The 19,886-nt window shown below is 40.7% G+C and overlaps 1 protein-coding gene across 3 annotated transcripts in view; it reads right to left on the minus strand.

The window, feature by feature from the left end:
- Positions 1-1,933: 1,933 nt before the first annotated feature.
- LOC126184561 (casein kinase II subunit beta-like) overlaps positions 1,934-19,886 on the minus strand; it is a 75,770-nt gene continuing 57,817 nt past the window's right edge. For all 3 annotated transcript variants that reach the window (XM_049926987.1, XM_049926989.1, XM_049926988.1), the window contains exon 7: positions 1,934-4,052. In XM_049926987.1, the coding sequence (XP_049782944.1) occupies positions 3,944-4,052 (109 nt within the window). In that variant the 3' untranslated portion in view covers positions 1,934-3,943. The remainder of the gene's footprint in view (positions 4,053-19,886) is intronic.

Raw genomic sequence — 19,886 nt, forward strand, 5'->3', positions numbered from 1 at the left:
CTTTATGTAAGTCAAAACAGACACCAACCATATGTTGGAGTCTGGAAAAGGCTGGGTTACAAGATTATCAGTGGTAGAGCAACCCTGGCGGAAGCCGCCCTGACATGGAGCCAGTAGGCCACGTGACTCCAGGACCCAACCCAACCACTGACACACCATACGTTCCAGCAGCTTGCAAAGAAAGTTGGTGAGGCTGATGGGCCGGTAGCTACCCCACATCAAGCGGGTTTTGACCGGGTTTGAGCACTGGAATGCTGGTGCTCTCCCGCCATTGTGATTGAAAGGCACAGCCACACCAGATCCAGTTGAAGATTATGAGGAGATAACACTTGTAGTCAGATGAGAGATGTTTAATCATCTGATTGAGGATCCGATACGGCCCAGGAGCTGTGTTGGGGCAATGTGCAAGGGCGCTGAGGAGCTCCCACTCTGTAAATGGGGCGTTACAGAGTTTACTGTGGCATGTAGTGAACGAGAGGATTTTCCTTTCCATGGTACAATGTGCTTGATGTAAAGTAACTAGTGTGATGATTCCAGATGCAAAATATTTATATCTGTCCTTAAGAAAAGTAAAGATGAAGAATTTATTCCATTCCTTTCTGGCTACCCGGTTCAGCAAATATTTTGAATTATTTCAGATTGAAAAACAATCTGGTTGAAAAAATTAATTTATTTCAATAATACGTTTCACCCTTTTAGGGCATCATCAGATTGGTTAAAAGTAATTGGATATACAACATCTGTGAAAGTGAAACAATGAGAGGTGGGCCATACCAGCAAACTTCGCCATAGCAGCACAGCACAGGACATGCTTACAAAGTATAGATGTCATATCAACTGTGCATGTTACAACAGGTCCATTTAGCACTGACACAGATACGACTACAATCACAGACTGTTTTTCAATCTGAAGTAAAGATGAGATTATTTTCAGTTAATGTGTTTTTTGAAAAAAAAAAATGCTGAGCATGGAAAATTAATAAAGTATATTCAGAGTTGGTGATTGGTCAAGGAGGGAAATTACTGAGTAAAGCTATGAAGCTGATTGGCTGCAGCACGTTCCAGCCAATAAGAATAGAGAATGTTTACACATCCTGGAGTGGAGGGGTGGTGTGGGGGAAATGGGAGAAAGAAAGAGTGATCAGTTTTATACATGCCTCTCAAAGAGTCTTAATTCAGCTATCTTGGTGTATGTGGGCCTATGTTTAGGTGCCCAAATAATTTTGTGGAAATTTAACTTGCTGTAGCTGAGAAGCACAGTGTTTCGAGAATTTTGGGAATTTGTGACTTTCTCCCAATGGGCTAAAAAATGTGTGTGATATGGTATGCAGTCATAATTCTGAATTTCAGATTACTGAATATTGGTGACCTGTACAGTACTGAGGAAGCATACCAAAACTGATAACCATTTTGTAAAATTTACAACTGTTTATGGACTTTTATAAAAGTTTTAATTCTTTGGTCAGCAGGTTGAGATTTCTATACTTATGCTGGCTACTACTGAAAGAATGTGTGAGCACAAACTGTGAACAAGTAGAGGTTTTTACGGCACGAACTGTGTGCTACAGCAGATTTGGTACCAGCTTCTATATGATTAAAATGAGTATATGGAACAGGCATTTAGGCAATAACTGGTTTTATTTAGTAGCCTCAATTAGATATGTTATGAGGAACCCTTCCTGCAGCAGGAAACAGACTGTTTTATGAACCTTGCCAACACAAAGTGCAGCCCTTTTAAATAGGGTTTCCAGGCTGAATCACACTAAGTCACTTCAAGGCAGATCAGTATTCTAAGAAAACTCTAAGAAATAAGTGAGTAAATTTCAATAGACAGCTGCATTGTCTTTATTTATAATTAAATTATGAAATGCTTATGCATGAGTGACAGCTGAAGGTGAGTTACACAAAGAATTATCAACGCTTTTAAAATAAATGATTTTTTGAACATTTTATTAGAGTTTTAACTCCATTTTTTATTCATTTCAACAACATATAGACACTTAAAACTCACATCAAGACAGTTTTTGAAAATTCTGAATGGCTTATCTTCATTTACAACAGTCACACAAAAGACACCCAAGTTCAACATTTACAGTTGTTTTAGAAACATTATCCATGTTTTAAAAGGAATAAAAGAGTGCCATCACATAATTGTTTATAGAGTAAGTCAGATAAAAGGCAACACTTCGCCTGAAATTCTACAAGAGTAAACACTTTTGGTTGTACTATTTTTTGACAAATATAGCAATACCGCGCACACACACACACACACACACACACACACACACACACACACACACACACACACACACGAGAGAGAGAGAGAGAGAGAGAGAGAGAGAGAGACAGAGAGAGAGAGAGAGAGAGAGAGAGAGAGAGAGAGAGAGAGAGAGAGAGAGAGAGAGAGAGAGAGACAGAGAGAGAGAGAGAGAGATAGTAGTAGTAGGAGGAGAAATAGTTTCAACTAAATTTTCTTTTGTACACATTTATTCATTTATTATTCTATAACTATTCAGATATAGATATGCATGCACTTTATAAAATCTAAACATCAAAGTAAAAACTGAGAGCTGTGAATTATATCAAGACAGATATGGCTACAGTTTTCAAATGTGATAAGTGGTGTTGGTTAACATCGAGAGAGGAAAGATAAAGGGAACTAGACTCCCTTTGTCATGTTTTACAACAAAGCCAAGATTAGTTTTGGAAGTGACCAATAATAATAACAACTGGTAGACAGCATACTGAAGTCAGATGAAAATCACACAGTGACAAGATAACATAAGGAAAAAACAATTAGATCAAAATTTACACTTGGTGAACATACTAATTCTATCCTTAGTTACATGGAAAACTTCTTTATGTCCCGAACAGCTTCCATCAACATTCTGTGTTTAATTAAGTATGGCCATTTTATCTGTCTTAGTTCATTTCATAGCTTTCTATGTGGTTTTTAATCACAATTAGAGATCTCTTCCACTCAAATAATAGGGTTGAAAAGGATAGCAAACTTAGAATGGCAAAAAAAAAAATTAACCGGAATGTATCAATGTCCATAACAGTTTTCCCCCTTAGTTAATTGTAAAAAAAATTATTAAAACAATTATTTGTTTATCTCTTTTATCACATTAACATTCATGCAAGATAACACTTAATATTTCTAACACAAGCAGATAATATAAATTTTTTATCAATAAAAGAACAACTTTTATATCTAAATAAAAGGACAAGTGCAACACAAAACACTCAGTTTATGAACAAGTTTGCATTTAAACACCTTTCTCCATGAATTCTCAGTTGTTCTACACCATTTATTTGTACTGTCTAACATGAGATCACTGCCCACTATGAAAATGACAACTATCTCACTATAATAAACATTTGAATGTTATGTATGGGGCCATTACACAAAGAAATAACTACTGTAACATCTGGGATACATTGTGGAGTATCCTTACACTTTTTCCCTTACAGTACAATATTTCATATTGTGCACAGATATGGATTAAGTCTGGTTTTAAACCTAAAAACAACAGTTTTACAAACTGCAAGACACAGGAAAAATTTCTTCCATCCTTATTGTTCTATTTTGCTGTAATCATCATCAAAGTTTAGAAAGAGAAGTGCCGCTAAATGTAATAAGAATCGGTACAAATCTGAACAAGTAGCAATGAAAAAAGTTTTCCTTTTTTCCCCTATCCTCTGTATCCTGGTATAGGAACCCGGGAAATGCAAGAAGACTGCCTATTTTTAATTAGTCTGATACATTAAACTCCACATGGAAGGGGGTAATAACACACAGCTTTACATTTTTTTTCCAGTTTCTTAATACAACAGATAACAGAGAGACAAAGTATTACAGAGATATTTAAACTAATAGAGGAACAATTTAGAACTCAAGTAAACAGATCCACAGAAGAGACAAGATATACTGCACTACAGTCTAGCGCTTTCCATTGTTATATGTTACAGGGCGTGGAGGTGCTTTGAATGTTGTTGCTACCTGCTGTTGTATCTGGTACGCAAGTGGGTGTATTTTGAATCCATATAGCCTGCAACATATTAACCTTTACATTACTTACACAAACAGCATGAAATAAGTTTTTGAAGTCCAGCAACTTCACTGGCTTCAAATGAAACATTTCCAGAGTTAATATAGTAATAAAATACTGGAAGGTCAGAAATCATTCAAAGTACTTATAAACTATATGTCTCTTTTAAAAAAGTTACAGAAATAATATTATGAGTCATGATTATCATGAATCTTTCTGCTTACAAAAATGATGGCAAACTATTTAAAAAGGCAGAGGTGGATCCACAATAAATTAGCAGAGTGTTATAAGTTGGGAGATACCACCACTGGGCTGCAACAACTATTAATGCTTTGTCAGATTTTGTCGCTGCTCTAAATATCACCTGCCATAAATTCAAAATGCTTCAGAAGTTCTCTTTGCTGATTGTTAGTGTGTGTGTGTGTGTGTGTGTGTGTGTGTGTGTGTGTGTGTGTGTGTGTGTGTGTAAAACTAAAAATTTGGGCGACATTAAAATTACTACAGCAGGAACACATGGGGCATGTGGGCAGTTGATCACTGGGCTAGAAAAAAGAGATGAACCAGCCACACACTAATATACAGGGTGATTCAAAAAGAATACCACAACTTTAAAATGTGTATTTAACGAAAGAAACATAATATAACCTTCTGTTATACATCATTACAAAGAGTATTTAAAAAGGTTTTTTTCACTCAAAAACAAGTTCAGAGATGTTCAATATGGCCCCCTCCAGACACTCTAGCAATATCAACCCGATACTCCAACTCGTTCCACATTCTCTGTAGCATATCAGGCATAACAGTTTGGATAGCTGCTGTTATTTCTCGTTTCACATCATCAATGGTGGCTGGGAGAGGTGGCCGAAACACCATATCCTTAACATACCCCCATAAGAAAAAATCGCAGGGGGTAAGATCAGGGCTTCTTGGAGGCCAGTGATGAAGTGCTCTGTCACGGGCTGCCTGGCGGCCGATCCATCGCCTTGGGTAGTTGACGTTCAGGTAGTTACGGACAGATAAGTGCCAATGTGGTGGCGCTCCATCCTGCTGAAATATGAATTGTTGTGCTTCTTGTTCGAGCTGAGGGAACAGCCAATTATCTAACATCTCCAGATACTGTAGTCCAGTTACAGTAGCACCTTAGCTTTCCTTTTGCACAAACACCCATTCTCTGTAAACTGTTTATACCAGCGTTTAATACACCACCTATCAGGAGGTTTAACACCATACTTCATTCGAAATGCACGCTGAACAACTGTCATCAATTCACTTCTGCCGTACTCAATAACACAAAAAGCTTTCTGTTGAGTGGTCGCCATCTTAGCATCAACTGACACTGACGCCTAGTCAACAGCGCCTCAAGCGAACAAATGTACAACTAAATGAAACTTTATAGCTCCCTTAATTCACCAACAGATAGTGCTTAGCTCTGCCTTTTGTCGTAGCAGAGTTTTAAATTCCTAAAGTTGTGGTATTCTTTTTGAATCACCCTGTATATCATTGGGCATAAACACCTAAGCTGAATTGAAATATGTGACAAGTGACCTACAGTCATTCCAATGCACCACAAACTGGGGAGTCCTACTGGACTAAGAAGTCATGCATAAAAAGTAAGCACCCATCCATGACTGGATGAGTTTACATGAAATACTTCCACTGTTATTGCTTATAATTCCACATATAATTTGACAATGCTTGACGCTTCAAAACAGGAAGCCTATAGTTGCATGTGAGATAACACAGTTGCATGTTGTGGACCTAAAGAAGTGTCACCTTGTTTGTTGGAGTGGGCCCTGGCTAACCTCCCTGAAACTCAAACTGAGGAACTTTTGGTATGAACATATAACGGTGGAGGTCAGATCATTAACTTCCCAATGACTGTGTCATTTTTGGATCTGACATGTTTTCCTAATCTTAAAATAATCAACCATAATTTCTTATAGAAGGAGGTAGATGGTGTCCATGCTGTTACTGAATGAGCCAAAAGCAAACTGAGCTCAAATACCGTAACTGTGAAACCTTGGGGTTGGCAACAGTTTGCTCAGCAATGCTGCTTCCAGGAACTAACTGAAGTACATGACATGTAACTGGCATATACCAAAGAATTTGGAAGTTTTTTCAAAGGAACACCACCACCTTTAGTTAAATGGACAACCAAAAGTTTATCACCAGAAAAAATTAATTTTATTCACCATATTAGATGTTTTGGGAAAGCCTGCAACTGTGGCATTTGTGATCTAAATAACGAAAACTGCACCAGTTACTTGGAGAATTACTTAAGATATAAATAAAACGACCAAAAAAATTATTTTGGTTAGCCAAGTCATGCACCTACAAGTACGAGCACAGAATTTGGGTTGTGTGTTTTAGAAAACATTATTTGAGGGTGCATTACAAGAGACTGATGTACAATGGCGAACATGAGGGGCAGTATGGTATGAAGAACTTCATGAAATATTGTCACATCCATGACTACAGAATAGTATAAAGATGTACAAAAGCTACTAAGGTGGGTTGTTTTCACTATTTCTGCAAAAGTATTACACAGGCTATATCAAGAAAAGCTGATAATGACCCAGAAGGAACTGAACACAAAGATATTGCTAGATAATTATACAAGTGAACTCTAGATTTACATATTTTTTGTCCTCTCTTTCAATTTATTAATGCATGGGTGCTGAATTTGTGCAGAAAAGTTTGTCATTGTCATATGTTTCATAGTACCTAGATGCTAGCCACTACAGCTGAAATTCTTATTTTTGTTCTATTTACTTAAACTCTGCTCAGCAAATGATGTTTGTGACTGCATTTTTGGCAAGGAAACTTTAGTATCTCTTAATATATCCCCCGGTATATAATAAGTGTAACTGCTTTTATTTCTTAATTTCAATACCAATAATTCTGATATTTCCATTCATCTGTCATAGAATAATCCTGTATAATAAACATATATATAAGCATAAAAAGGAAAAGAAATTGATAGCAAACTACTGTAATATGCACCTTGACAATATCGAAAGTGTAAATAAAGAAGGCTTCACAAATATACTTCTGAGAGGTAAAATATCAGAAGGTAAGCTTTGGCAAGCATACAGAAAGCAGTAGAATCTCACACTGTGTGTGCACAGACATTACTTTGTTCAAATGTAAGCTCAGGATGGCTTGCTATGAAAAGCAACAAAATGGGGTGTACAATACCATCATGTTCCAGTATGCTGTTAAGAGTGCCGTGGATGTCAACCAAATGAGCCCTGCTGTGAAATGAAATGGCACCCCAGACCAGCATTTCTGGATGACAGGCCATATGGTGGGTGACAATCTGGTTGGAACCTGACCACTGTCTGGGGCGTCTCCAGACACGTCTTCACCCTGGAATCTCAGTGACTGGAGTGAAATTGTTTTCAGTGATGAGTCCCACTAAGAACTGAGCCCCAATGACAAGCAAAGATGCCTCAGACAGCACAGGGATACCAACCAGTCACCCGATATATATGGCCTGACAACCAGGAGTGATGGTCTGGGATGTTATTTCATTTTGTAGCAGGACCACCTGGGTTGTCATCTGTGGCACCCTTACAGCACAGTGGTACATGCCTCTTTTTGTTGCCTTTTAAGGTAACACAACCTGGGCTTACATTTCAGCAAGATAATGCCCACCCACACACGGTGAGAATTTCTACTACTTGTCGTCACACTTGCCAAAGCCTGTCTTGGCCAGCAAGATTGTCAGATATCTCCCCAATTCAGAATATGTTAGGCATTATGGGCAGAGCCATCCAACCAGCTTGGATTCTAATGATCTGACATGCTGATTGGACAGAATCTGGCATGATGTCCCTGAGAAGGACATCCAATAACTATCAACCGATGCCAAGCCGAATAACTGCTTGCATAATGGCCAGAGGTGGACCAACATGTTACTGGTTTACTCGGTTTGAGAAGCTCTTTCTTTTGAATAAAACATCCAATTTATCTGAAATTCTAATCATGTGTTTGCCTGTACATGTACATCACATTTACTGTTTTCCATCCCATTCTGGTAATTCCTTCATGGTGCTTTTTTTTTATCTTAAGGGCTTATTAGGGTGTGCAGAGGTTTACCACAAACTCTGGAAGCAAAGGCATCAAGAATGAAGAAACGTGACAGTTTTTTACGGAAAATGAAAGCACCCCACCATATGCAAAGACAAACAAGATGTCAATGATATCAACAATTCATGATGCATGTCTCAAATAACAGGAATGAAAAATAGAAAAATCTAAGAGGATATCCTGAAGGCCACTTTTGTAAATCAATACAATGCCCACACGAAAGGGATCGATAGTCTGGCTCAATACCTTACGTACTATCCTATTCTAAGCAAACTGATGAAATAGACAAAAAGTCACCTTTTATCAAATAAACTGTGGACTATTCTATTTGTTTAAAATTTACTGTGCATTGAATTCACAGGGAAAAAAGTATTAGTTTTTCCTTTCAGTGGCGACATACTGAATCATCAACAATGATAATGAAGGCCCTCTGGGCCCAGACAGACAGAGCGAGCTCTCATGGAACAGGAAGAGCACCACATGACGATCCATCTGGTTGGCTATCTGTTGAAATGCAGCAGCTTGAACCTGCGTCCTCTTCAAATAAAGGAATTTCCTACCAAAGCCTGTAGAGTTTGTACTCCCAGCAGAAAGACATGAAACAAGGTACATTTGCAAATTTTGTACACTTCACCTTCACTTCATGGAGAGAAATATTTTACACAGTACCATACATTAAAAAAGTACTAGGAACATATGTTTATATACAGGCTCTACGTTAAATACAATATATGACATAATAGTAACTGCAAAGAATTAGTTCACAATAAATCAAACCTAGGGGCTCAGTGATAATATTTGCAAATAGTTTGTGTGTCTCAAAACAGTGCTACGTGTATAGAAACTAAGTTTTATAACAAAGGAATAGATCAACAATGCACATTGCAGAAATAAGTGTGAATTTTGTTTGTGTAATGTAACACGGTAATAGGGAGGATAATGATGATTATCTTTTAACGTAGTTTGCAATTCTGTAACCATAATAGTTTATAAAAAGTGGATCTATCCTGCATGCATTAAAAATTATTGATTTATAATGAGCAGACATGTTTTATGTTTAAACACTGCAAGTTTAAAATACAAACAATGCAAAGTTGATGAGATGTAAATTTGTTTATGGTTACAAGAAAAAAAATAAAAACGGATAACTAAAAACATATTGTTTTCTACAGTCAAATGACTGTACAGAACGAAGATTAGAGAACCTGCAAGGCAGATACACTGTGTGAGCTGCATGCACATCAGAAAGCACACTCTCCCTGGCCACTGTGGTAAGTTGGAACAAAAATACCTGGTCCTTAAATGTTAAATGAACTATCACAGCACAATCCACTACTATAAATTCCCAGCTCATCCGCCATCAGCTGCCATGAAGTATTTCCGTACATTCCAATGTCTGGTCACCTGGGATTCATAAAGACTAGACAGAATCAGGTGCAAGAATCAATGGCCAGGTCTATACTGATCCATTAGACAGTATGTGAACCACAGTAAGGAATGCCAGTGAAGGAAGCACGTGCTTCAGTTATACCCAGGACATTCGGCACCAATCATGCCAGCGAAATTACAGTTCCACCAAGTTGGAGACAACCTCTTTGGGAGGTTCCTGAAGTCGACAAATGGTGATGGATGGTTAATAGTCTGCACTGACTACCTCAACTGCTCTGTTGTCACTAAAGCTGATGCGACTGCCAAAGCTCCAGAAAATGAGTTCCTTGTAGAAGACATCATTTTGAAGTGCAGCGCATCCCGTTTGATGATCTCAAATCACGGAAAAGTTTTCCAGTCGAGACTAGTATCAAGGTAATTTCTCACTGCAGCATCACACGTGGGATGACGATTGCCTACAATCCACAGTGAATGGCCTCACAAAACAGACATTTGCAGATATGATCTCTAAGTACATTGATATCTAAAATATAGATTGGGATACAATGTTGTCCGCCATAACATTTGCATATAACACAGTGAAGCAGGACACTACAGGCTTGCTTCATGGTTACGAGGCCATAACAACAATGGGTACACTGATCCCACTTTAACCAGACGAGGCTTGGGATGACTACATGAAACACAACACCAGGACCTAAGAAGAAAGACAGCTGGCTTGCATACAGAGTCTGAACACCCAGGAGAAGAACCGACAGTGCCTCAATACCAAGCACTGACATGCGAGATACAGCTTGGGAGGCTTAGTTTTGATTTCTATGTCTGTGCGGAAAGTATTACTATCTGAAAATTATTCCTCATCTGAAGACTTTTTCAACGATTTTGTGTGTACTTTAACAATCACACTGGGCAAAATATTAGTAGCCCCCTCAAACGAGCACAAAACTTGCTTTCGATCTCTCTATGCTGATAATATGGAACTACTAAGATGTAGGCATATGACTGTGCACCAGTGACATATGTCATGATAGTGAAGTTGTGTACGTGCCGATCGGTACTATGGAGCCATTTCAGTAAGATGAGTTGACGAGGAAGCGTGTCAGAATGACAGAATTGAGTTGCCATGTTTGTACCACACGGACAAAGGCAGTACCCGAAAACCCAGTTTGTTAGTGTACCAAGACAAATTATCCAACGTGTCTACACGATGCAGTGTACCGTTCATAGTGACGTGATGCACTGACAACAGTTCACGTAAAAAGACTTAACAGTGGGAACCAGAGACAAATGTCACACCTTGCCAATGACAATTCGTTCCAAACCCAACAGAAATTTGTGCTGCCAGTGAACACACAATTTCCGAGAGAATAATGCAAAGGGAACTACATACAACAGATATCTGGAACCGGGTCCCTCTCAAAAGGGCATTGCTCCCGGCGAAGCATAAAGCCTTAAATCTTGAATGGGCTATGCAGCACAGGAAATGTACTGTAGGTGCCTGGAGACGTGGCGTGGTCCGGAGAGTCACAACTGTAGCTTTCTCAAGTGATGGAAGACGTCAACTGCACTGACAGTCTAATGAAGTATTTACCCACAGCATGTGCAGGTTGAAATTCGGCCACAGGTGGTTGCGTGATGTTTTGGGGATAGTTTTCATACCATGACTTGCGCCAATCTATTAAAGCTATTCCAGAATGAGATTTTCACTCTGCAGCGGAGTGTGCGTTGATATGAAACTTCCTGGCAGATTAAACTGTGTGCCCGACCGAGACTCGAACTCGGGACCTTTGCCTTTCGCGGGCAAGTGCTCTACCATCTGAGATACCAAAGCACGACTCACGCCCGGTACTCACAGCTCTACTTCTGTCAGTATCTCTTCTCCTACCTTCCAAACCTTACAGAAGCTCTCCTGCCAACCTTGCAGAACTAGCACTCCTGAAAGAAAGGATATAGCGAAGACATGGCTTAGCCACAGCCTGGGGGATGTTTCCAGAATGAGATTTTCACTCTGCAGCGGAGTGTGCGCTGATATGAAACTTCCTGGCAGATTAAAACTGTGTGTCCGACCGAGACTCGAACTCGGGGGACCTTTGCCTTTTGCGGGCAAGTGCTCTACCATCTGAGCTACCGAAGCACGACTCACGCCCGGTACTCACAGCTTTACTTCTGTCAGTATCTTGTCTCCTACCTTTTATTAAAGCTATTGTAAACATGAGCTGGGACATTTATCTGAACATTGTTTTACCATGTGCTGCCATTGCCACAGAGGTGCACAGATACAATACACTAATTTTTGGTTGTGTCATATCCTTCACCGCTCGGACACCACATGTTAGGAAAAGGATTATGACCCTTCGACAAAAAAACAGAAGTGCAGAGATATTGTCCATGTCATCCACATTAAACCCTACTACATACCTGAGCTGCAGATCGACAATGGGAGGTTGAAAGATTGAAGCAAACAAGATCCTCTTAACGATCACAAAGTGTCCACTGGAGGGGCTAACTTCAATGCTCATCACAGTGAAGATGATGTAACACAAATATACTGCGAGGATCCAGCTACAATGAAAACTTGTGAAATGGCAACTCACTGTTTTTCCAGGACAGAAAGCAATGTTGTGGGGTATGCTCCCTGTAGTGTGGAGTAGTGGTTAGCATCACAGGCTGGCGTGGTGAAGATCACCAGTTCAAACCCAACCACCAGCAATTATTTTTTAGTTAATCTACATCTACGTGATTACTCTGGTATTCACAATAAAGTGCCTGGCAGAGGGTTCAATGAACCACCTTCAAGCTGTCTCTCTACCGTTCCACTCTCTAACGGCACACGGGAAAAATGAGCACTAAATTTTTCTGTGTGAGCCCTGATTTCTCTTATTTTATCGTGATGATCATTTCTCCCTATGTAGGTGGGTGCCAACAGAATGTTTTCGCAATAGGAGGAGAAAACTGGTGATTGAAATTTCATGAGAAGATCCCATTGCAACGAAAAACACCTTTGTTTTAATGATTGCCACTCCAATTCACGTATCATGTCTGTGACACTATCTCCCCTACATCACTCTAATACAAAATGAGCTGCCCTTCTTTGTACTTTTTTTATGCCATCTGTCAGTCCCATCTGATGCAAATACCACAACACACAGCAATACTCCAGAATAGGGTAGACAAGCGTGATGTAAGCAGTCTCTTTAGTAGACCTTTTGCACCTTCCAAGTATTCTGCCAATCAATCGCAGTCTTTGGTTTGCTCTATCCACAATATTATCTATGTGATTGTTCCAATTTAGGTTATTTGTAATTGTAATCCCTAAGTATTTAGTTGAATTTACAGCCTTCAGATTTGTGTGACTAATCGCGTAATCGAAATTTCTTTTAGTACTCATGTGAATAACTTCACACTTTTCCTTCTTCAGGGCCAATTGCCACTTTTCGCACCATACAGATACCTTATCTAAATAATATTGCAAGTCATTTTGATCATCTGATGACTTTACAAGACGGTAAATGACAGCATCATCTGCAAACAATCTATGGCGGCTGCTCAGATTGTCTCCAATGTCGTTAATACAGATCAGGAACAACAGAGGGCCTATAACATTTCCTTGGAGAAAGCTGGATATTACTACTGTTTTACTTGATAACTTTCCGTCTATTACTACGAATTGTGACCTTTCTGACAGGAAGTCACAAATCCAGTCACACAACTGAGCCGATACTCCGTAGGCATGCAGCTCGGTTAGAAGATGCTTGTGAGGAACGGTGTCTGAAGTCTTCTGGAAATCTAAAAACATGAAATCAATTTGACATCCCCCGTCGACAGCACTTATTACTTTGTGAGTATAAAGAGCTAGTTGTGCTTCACATGAACGATATTTTCTGAAACCGTGCTGACTATGTGTCAATAAATTGTTTTCTTCGAGGTACTTCATAATGTTTGAATACAGTACATGTTCCAAAACCCTGCTGCAAATCGAGTTTAGTGATATAGGCCTGTAATTCATCGGATTACTCTTACTTCCCTTTTTGGGTATTGGTGTGACTTGAGCAATTTTCCAGTCTTTAGGTACGGATCTTTCTGTGAGCGAGTAGTTGTATGTAATTGCTAAATATGGAGCTATTTTATCAGCATACTGTGAGAGGAACTTGACTGGTATACAATCTGGACCACAGGCCTTGCCTTTATTAAGTGATTTAAGCTGCTTCGTTACACAGAGGATATCTACTTCCATGTTTCTCATCTTGGCAGTTTTTCGAACTTGACTGGTATACAATCTGGACCACAGGCCTTGCCTTTATTAAGTGATTTAAGCTGCTTCGTTACACAGAGGATATCTACTTCCATGTTTCTCATCTTGGCAGTTTTTCTTGATTGGAATTCAGGAATATTTACTTCATCGTCTTTGGTGAAGCAGTTTTGGAAAACCGTGTTTAATAACTCTGCTGTAGTGGCACTGTCATCAGTGACTTCACCATTGTTATCGCGCAGTGAAGGTATTGATTGCGTCTTGCCACTGGTGTGCTTTATGTATGACCAGAATCTCTTTGGGTTTTCTGCAGATTTCAAGACAGAATTTCATTGTGGGAATTATTAAAAGCATCTCGCATTGAAGTACGTGCCATATTTCGATCTTCTGTAAAACTTTGCCGATCTTGGGGATTTTGCATTTTTTTAAATTTGGCATGCTTTTTTCGTTGCTTCTGCAACAACGATCTGACCAGTTTTGTGTACCATGGGAGATCAGTACCGTCACTTATTAATTTGTGTGGTATATATCTCTCAATTGCTATCTATACTATCTCTCTGAGAACATTCCACACCTTTTCTACACTTACATGATCAGATCAGGAGGAGTGAAGATTGTCTCTTAAAAAGACATTAAGAGCATCTTTATCAGCTTTCTTAAATAGATTTACTTTGCGTTTCTTTTTGATGGTTGTAGGTGTTACAGTATTCAGCCTAGCAGCAACTGCCTTGTGGTTGCTAATCCCTGTATTCGTCACAATACTAACTATTTGTCCAGGATTATTTGTTGCTAAAAGGTCAAGTATGCTTTCGCAACCATTTACGCTTCGAGTGGGCTCATGAACTAATTGTTCAAAATAAATTTCTGTGAAAGCATTCAGAACAATTTCGGATGACTTTTATGCCTGCCGCCAGCTTTAAATGTATAATTTTTGCAGCATATCGAGGGTAGATTGAAGTCACCACTGACTATAATTGTATGAGTGGGATACTTACTTGCAATGAGACTCAGGTTTTCTTTGAACTGTTTAGCAACTATATCTTCCGAGTCGGGGGGTCGGTAAAATGATCCAATTAACAGTTTAGTCCAATTGTAAGGTATAGCCTCTACCCATACTATTTCCGACGAACTATACTTCAATTTCACTACAAGGCAAATTACCACTGACAGAAATAAATACTCCACCACCAACTGTATTTAATCTATCCTTTCTGAACACTGTTAGTTTGAAATAATTTCGGCTGAACTTATTTCCAGCTTTATCCAACTCTCTGTACCTACAACTACCTGAGCTTCAGTGCTTTCTATTAGGGCTTGGAGCTCTGGTTCTTTCCCAACACAGCTACGACAATTTACAACTACAATACCAATTGTCCATTACATTTCGGGCATGCAGTCGTGCAAATAAAATTTCCTCCACTGATCTTTCGGCAACGTATCGTCAGCCATCCTCAGAGTGAGTCACAAGACTGACGACAAGATGCCAAGCATGGCCATATATGCTCCACCGCGGGGCTACTGCGCATGTGGGTCACAGATGCTGGTCGGCGGCAGAGAAATATGTTTACACATGCGATGCCTGTGGCGAAGGCGTACAGACATTTGATTCGCTTATCGATGTATGATCAGTGGCAGTGACACCATGACGACTTCTCTGCAGTTTAATTACCCCAAGAGCCAGATTCCATGCTTTGTCCAAATTAAAACCATTATCTCTATTTATTAAATTATTAGCTAATCTAATCTCTATAGCTTCCTTGAAAACAGATTCCCAAAAGAAGAGGTGGATGTTAAAATCTTCATATCACTGTAATTCATGGAATGCCCTGTATCAATACAATGTTCGGCCACAGCTGACTTGTCTGGATGTAATAAGCGTGTGTATCTTCGATGCTCCACACCCCTCATGAACGGTGCGTGTTGTTTGACCTATGTACGACTTCTCACAATTTCCGCAAGGAATCTGATACACACCAGCTTTACGAAGCTATAAATCATCATCAACAGAGCCGAATAAAGCTGCAATATTCGTTGGGGGGGGGGGGGGGGGAGGGGGGGCGAAGATCACCTTAACACAGTGTTTCTCAAGAATAAGGCCTATCTTCAAGGACAGAGCACACAAATAGGGCAAAAACGCACGAGATCTGAAGGGATTACTATCTTCTTTCCCATCACATACCTGCATTTTAAGTTTTGCATTGAATGCTTTACGAATGTGTTGTGAAGAAAATCCATTCGATTTAAAAATGCTCTTGAGGTATGTGAGCTCTTCTTGCAAATTGTCTTTATCGGATATAAAGTGCACCCGATGCACTAAGGTCTTAAGGACACCTATGGTCGGTGAAGAGTGATGGCAGCTACTGGCATGAAGATATAGATTTGTGTGTGTTGGTTTCCAATATACGGCATGTCCTTATGTACAATCACCTTTACAGCAAACAATAACAGCCAAAAAGGGGAGACAGCCGTCTTCTATTTCCATAGTAAATTTAATGGTAGCATGGGTGGAATTCAGATGCTCAAGAAATCAATGTAATTCATCCATCCCATGGGGCCATACCACGAATGTGTCATTCACGTACCTCCAGAAGACCATTTGTTTAAAACTTGCAGAGTCCAGTGCCTTGTCCTCTAAGTCTTCCATGAATAAATTAGCTACCAGAGGGGAGAGGGGACTTCCCATGGCAACACCATCAATTTGCTCATAAAATTCACCATTAAACTGAAAATAAGATGATAAAAGCACATGTTCAAATAAGGTCGTAATGTCCTTATCAAAATGTTGGCCGATATGAGAGAAAGAGTCCTTTAAATGTACCTTGGTGTATAATGATACCACGTCAAAACTAACAAGCACATCCGTATTATTTAGCTTGACATAGCTAAGTCTCTGAATAAAATCCACAGAATTACGAATGTGGTGACTCCATTTTCCTACCAACAAGGAAGCTAAATATTTGGCAGATAAATATGTTGGTGAACCAATAGTGCTCGTTATAGATCTCATAGAAAAGTCCTCTAGGTGCTCATCCTTACACATCTTGTGAACTTTAGGAAGACCATAAAATCTCAGTGGTACTGCACCTCGTACTTTTAAACTTCTTATGACTTCCGTTGGTAGTGATGAAGCATTCAGCAAGGCAGCAGTCCTTATGGTCACCTTGTTAGTAGGATCTTTGTTAATCTTCTGGTATGCACCAGAACTCAGTAGACCACATATCTTTTCCTTGTAGACTTCCTGAGGCAAAAGGATGGTAGCATAACCTTTATCAGCATGCAGAACGACGTTATCAGTATCCTCACGCAGCTTTCGTATCCCACATCTTTCTTCTTTGGAAACATTGCTACTTTGTGGACGATGCTTCATAATTGCTTGACAGGTTTCTCGTCTGATTTCTTCAGCAGAATCCTCTGATAGTGGTCGGACAGCTTCTTCAATGGCACTGGGTGGTGGTGGTGGTGGTGGTGGTGGTGGTGGTGATTTACACATAGGTGGGGTAGGAGTCAGCAAACAGATAGCACACAGGAAATTGTCACTTGAGCACGAGTCAGACAGAATGGACCACTCGAGGTGACAGGCAAAATGGGCAGCGCAGAAGGAAAGGTCCAAATGGGAATAGGTGTGCACATAGTCTGAAGGAACACGAGTGCTCCTGTGTTATGACAAATGAGGTTAAGTCGATTGAGAAGGTCAGCAAAGAGGGCACCTCTGACAGGTTCAGCAAGAACCCCAAATGGGATGGTGCGCATTAAGTCACTAAGCAGCAGAAAGGGGTGAGGGAGTTGCCCAATAAGGGTGGGGGGGGTTTAAAGTGGACCAGAAAGAAATGCAAGAGGTCAAAGCAGTTTTGAGGACACAATTTTGTTTCCTGGAGGCAGAGAACAAGTGGATGCTGTGATTCTAAGGGCAGCCATAATTCCCCTTTGCTGGACCTAAGGCTACAAATGTTCCAGTGGAGGAGAGTCATGACGAGGAAAGGGGAGGAAAGGGGAGGAGGGGAAAAATGGAGAGGTCTCACCTCGGCAGCTGCCAAGTGCCAGTCTTCAAAGACTCCCTGCCACAGGGAAGAGAGGCTGGAGGATCCTGCTCCATGAGATCTACAGAGGCATCAGCATTCTCCCCCTGTCAGCCTACGGAGTCCACGGCAGAAAAACGGTTGGCAGTCTGCACTGGCGACACAGAGGTCGGCCGGGTGAGGGTATCTTGTGGTGGCACCATTGAAGATGATCTCTGAGTCGGCATTGAAGATGATCTCCGAGTGGGCAAAGGAGAAGACCATTTGCTCTGATTTCTTGGAGCCTTTCCAGTTGGCAAAGGAAGACACTTATGTTTATTGGCTGGAAGGATGTAAAAAGTCTGCTTTAGAGTATTCTTTCTGTCCTTTCCGGCCTCCCAGTTGAGTAGCAGGTGACTTCACACCACGAGGCAAAAGTTTGGTTTCTTTTTGCTAAGCTCAACGAGGAGACGGGGATGCTACCGTGACACAGGGTGATTTTACAACTGTGGTGCTGAATTTAAGGTTGCTTGTCTGTGAGGCAGGTCCTTTGTGGAGCGAGATGTAGCAAGAACAGTTCTGTAAGCACCAGATGGTAGAACACAAGGTTTCTGATTAGCCAACAACTTGCAAGCGACAGAGTAAGGCACATTTTCCTCCATCCAGATCTCCTGGATGGCCTACTCATGGAGATACATGAGAATCTCAGGAGGAGGCTGCATGGTCGCCATTGCAATTGATACGGCAGGGAGGAGGTGGTGGACAATCATCCTTGCGATCACCCCAACCACAGGTTACACATTTAGTTGAGAGTTCACAGGACATTTGAATGTGGTTGTAACTATGAAACCGGAAGAAGCGCATTGGTTTCAGAATGTATGGTCAGACTGTGGTAACTTCATAACCTGTTTTGATCTTTGATGGAAGCACTACTCTATCAAAAGTGAGAAAAAGAGTGCATGTTGACACTAATGATGCGCCTATCTTTATCATCACCCGATGGATTGTAATGATGCCCTGATCAGTGATGTACGTTTGGACTTCTTCCTTGGCCAGACCACTGAGCAGCCTACTGCAAATAACACCATGGGAAGAATTCAGTGTTCGATGGGCCTCCAGATGAACAGGATAGCCATGGAGGAGCGAAGCTGCAAGCAGCAGTTGTGTATGAGAATCAGCAGTAGTCTCCAAAAGTGAAGAGCCATTGCATAAAAGCGAAGAGCCATTGCATAAACGAGAAGAGGATTTCACAGGGCCAGAAATTGCATCAACACCTTTCTGAACAATGAATGGATTTACTGTAGCAAAGGACTGACCGCCTTCAGTATGTGAAACCATGAGGAACCGTGGTGTAGCTGGGAGGATCTTCCAGTCATGAGCCTCATTCCGCTTACGTTTAGTGGATGTTGACTGAAGATGATGATTGGCTCACTGCAAGAAAATCCTCCACGATTGTGGGGGATGTCTCCCGTGACGTGCTACTTCCAACTGAGGGACGACAACCCCCGTCCCCCCCTCAGAAGGGGGACTCACCCACCTTAGGTGATTGTTCACACCTTAGGTCACACCTCCCGAACACCTGACAGAGGGACCAATCGGCAATTTGAGAAGGTAGTAGCTAAGGCAGTCACCCTACCCTGTGCCTGGCCTGTACCCGGTGGTACGTGCGAACCCTACCTGTCAACACGGAGCTGCGAATCACGCATTACCCAATCACCTGTTGTGTGTCAGACACATGGGTTGACCTTCAGGAGCACACAGGGAGCAAAAAGAAAATGAGGAACCTCAAACGCCGAAGTGGAGTAAGGATAGGAGAAAGGGAACAAAGGAAGAAAAAAGGAATTAAAAAGAGGGGGAAGATTGTTCTGATGTTGGCTACTGAAAATGCAGAACACATTCCCAAAAACATCCCAGACAAGTTCCCCAAGTGAGGGGAATAAGAAGAGCAAGACAATAGATATGCAGCACGGAGAGTAAAAGATGCTGCAACGGCTGGGGACCCGTGGTAGCGAAGCACGAACCCGCCAAAGAACGGTGAGCCCGATGCGGGGTGGAGAGGTCCTATAAGCATATGTAGTCAGCCTGAAGTATCTATTTTCAGATAGGAGG

This window comes from Schistocerca cancellata, chromosome 4 (assembly GCF_023864275.1).
Source record: "Schistocerca cancellata isolate TAMUIC-IGC-003103 chromosome 4, iqSchCanc2.1, whole genome shotgun sequence".
Classification (NCBI taxonomy): domain Eukaryota; kingdom Metazoa; phylum Arthropoda; class Insecta; order Orthoptera; family Acrididae; genus Schistocerca; species Schistocerca cancellata.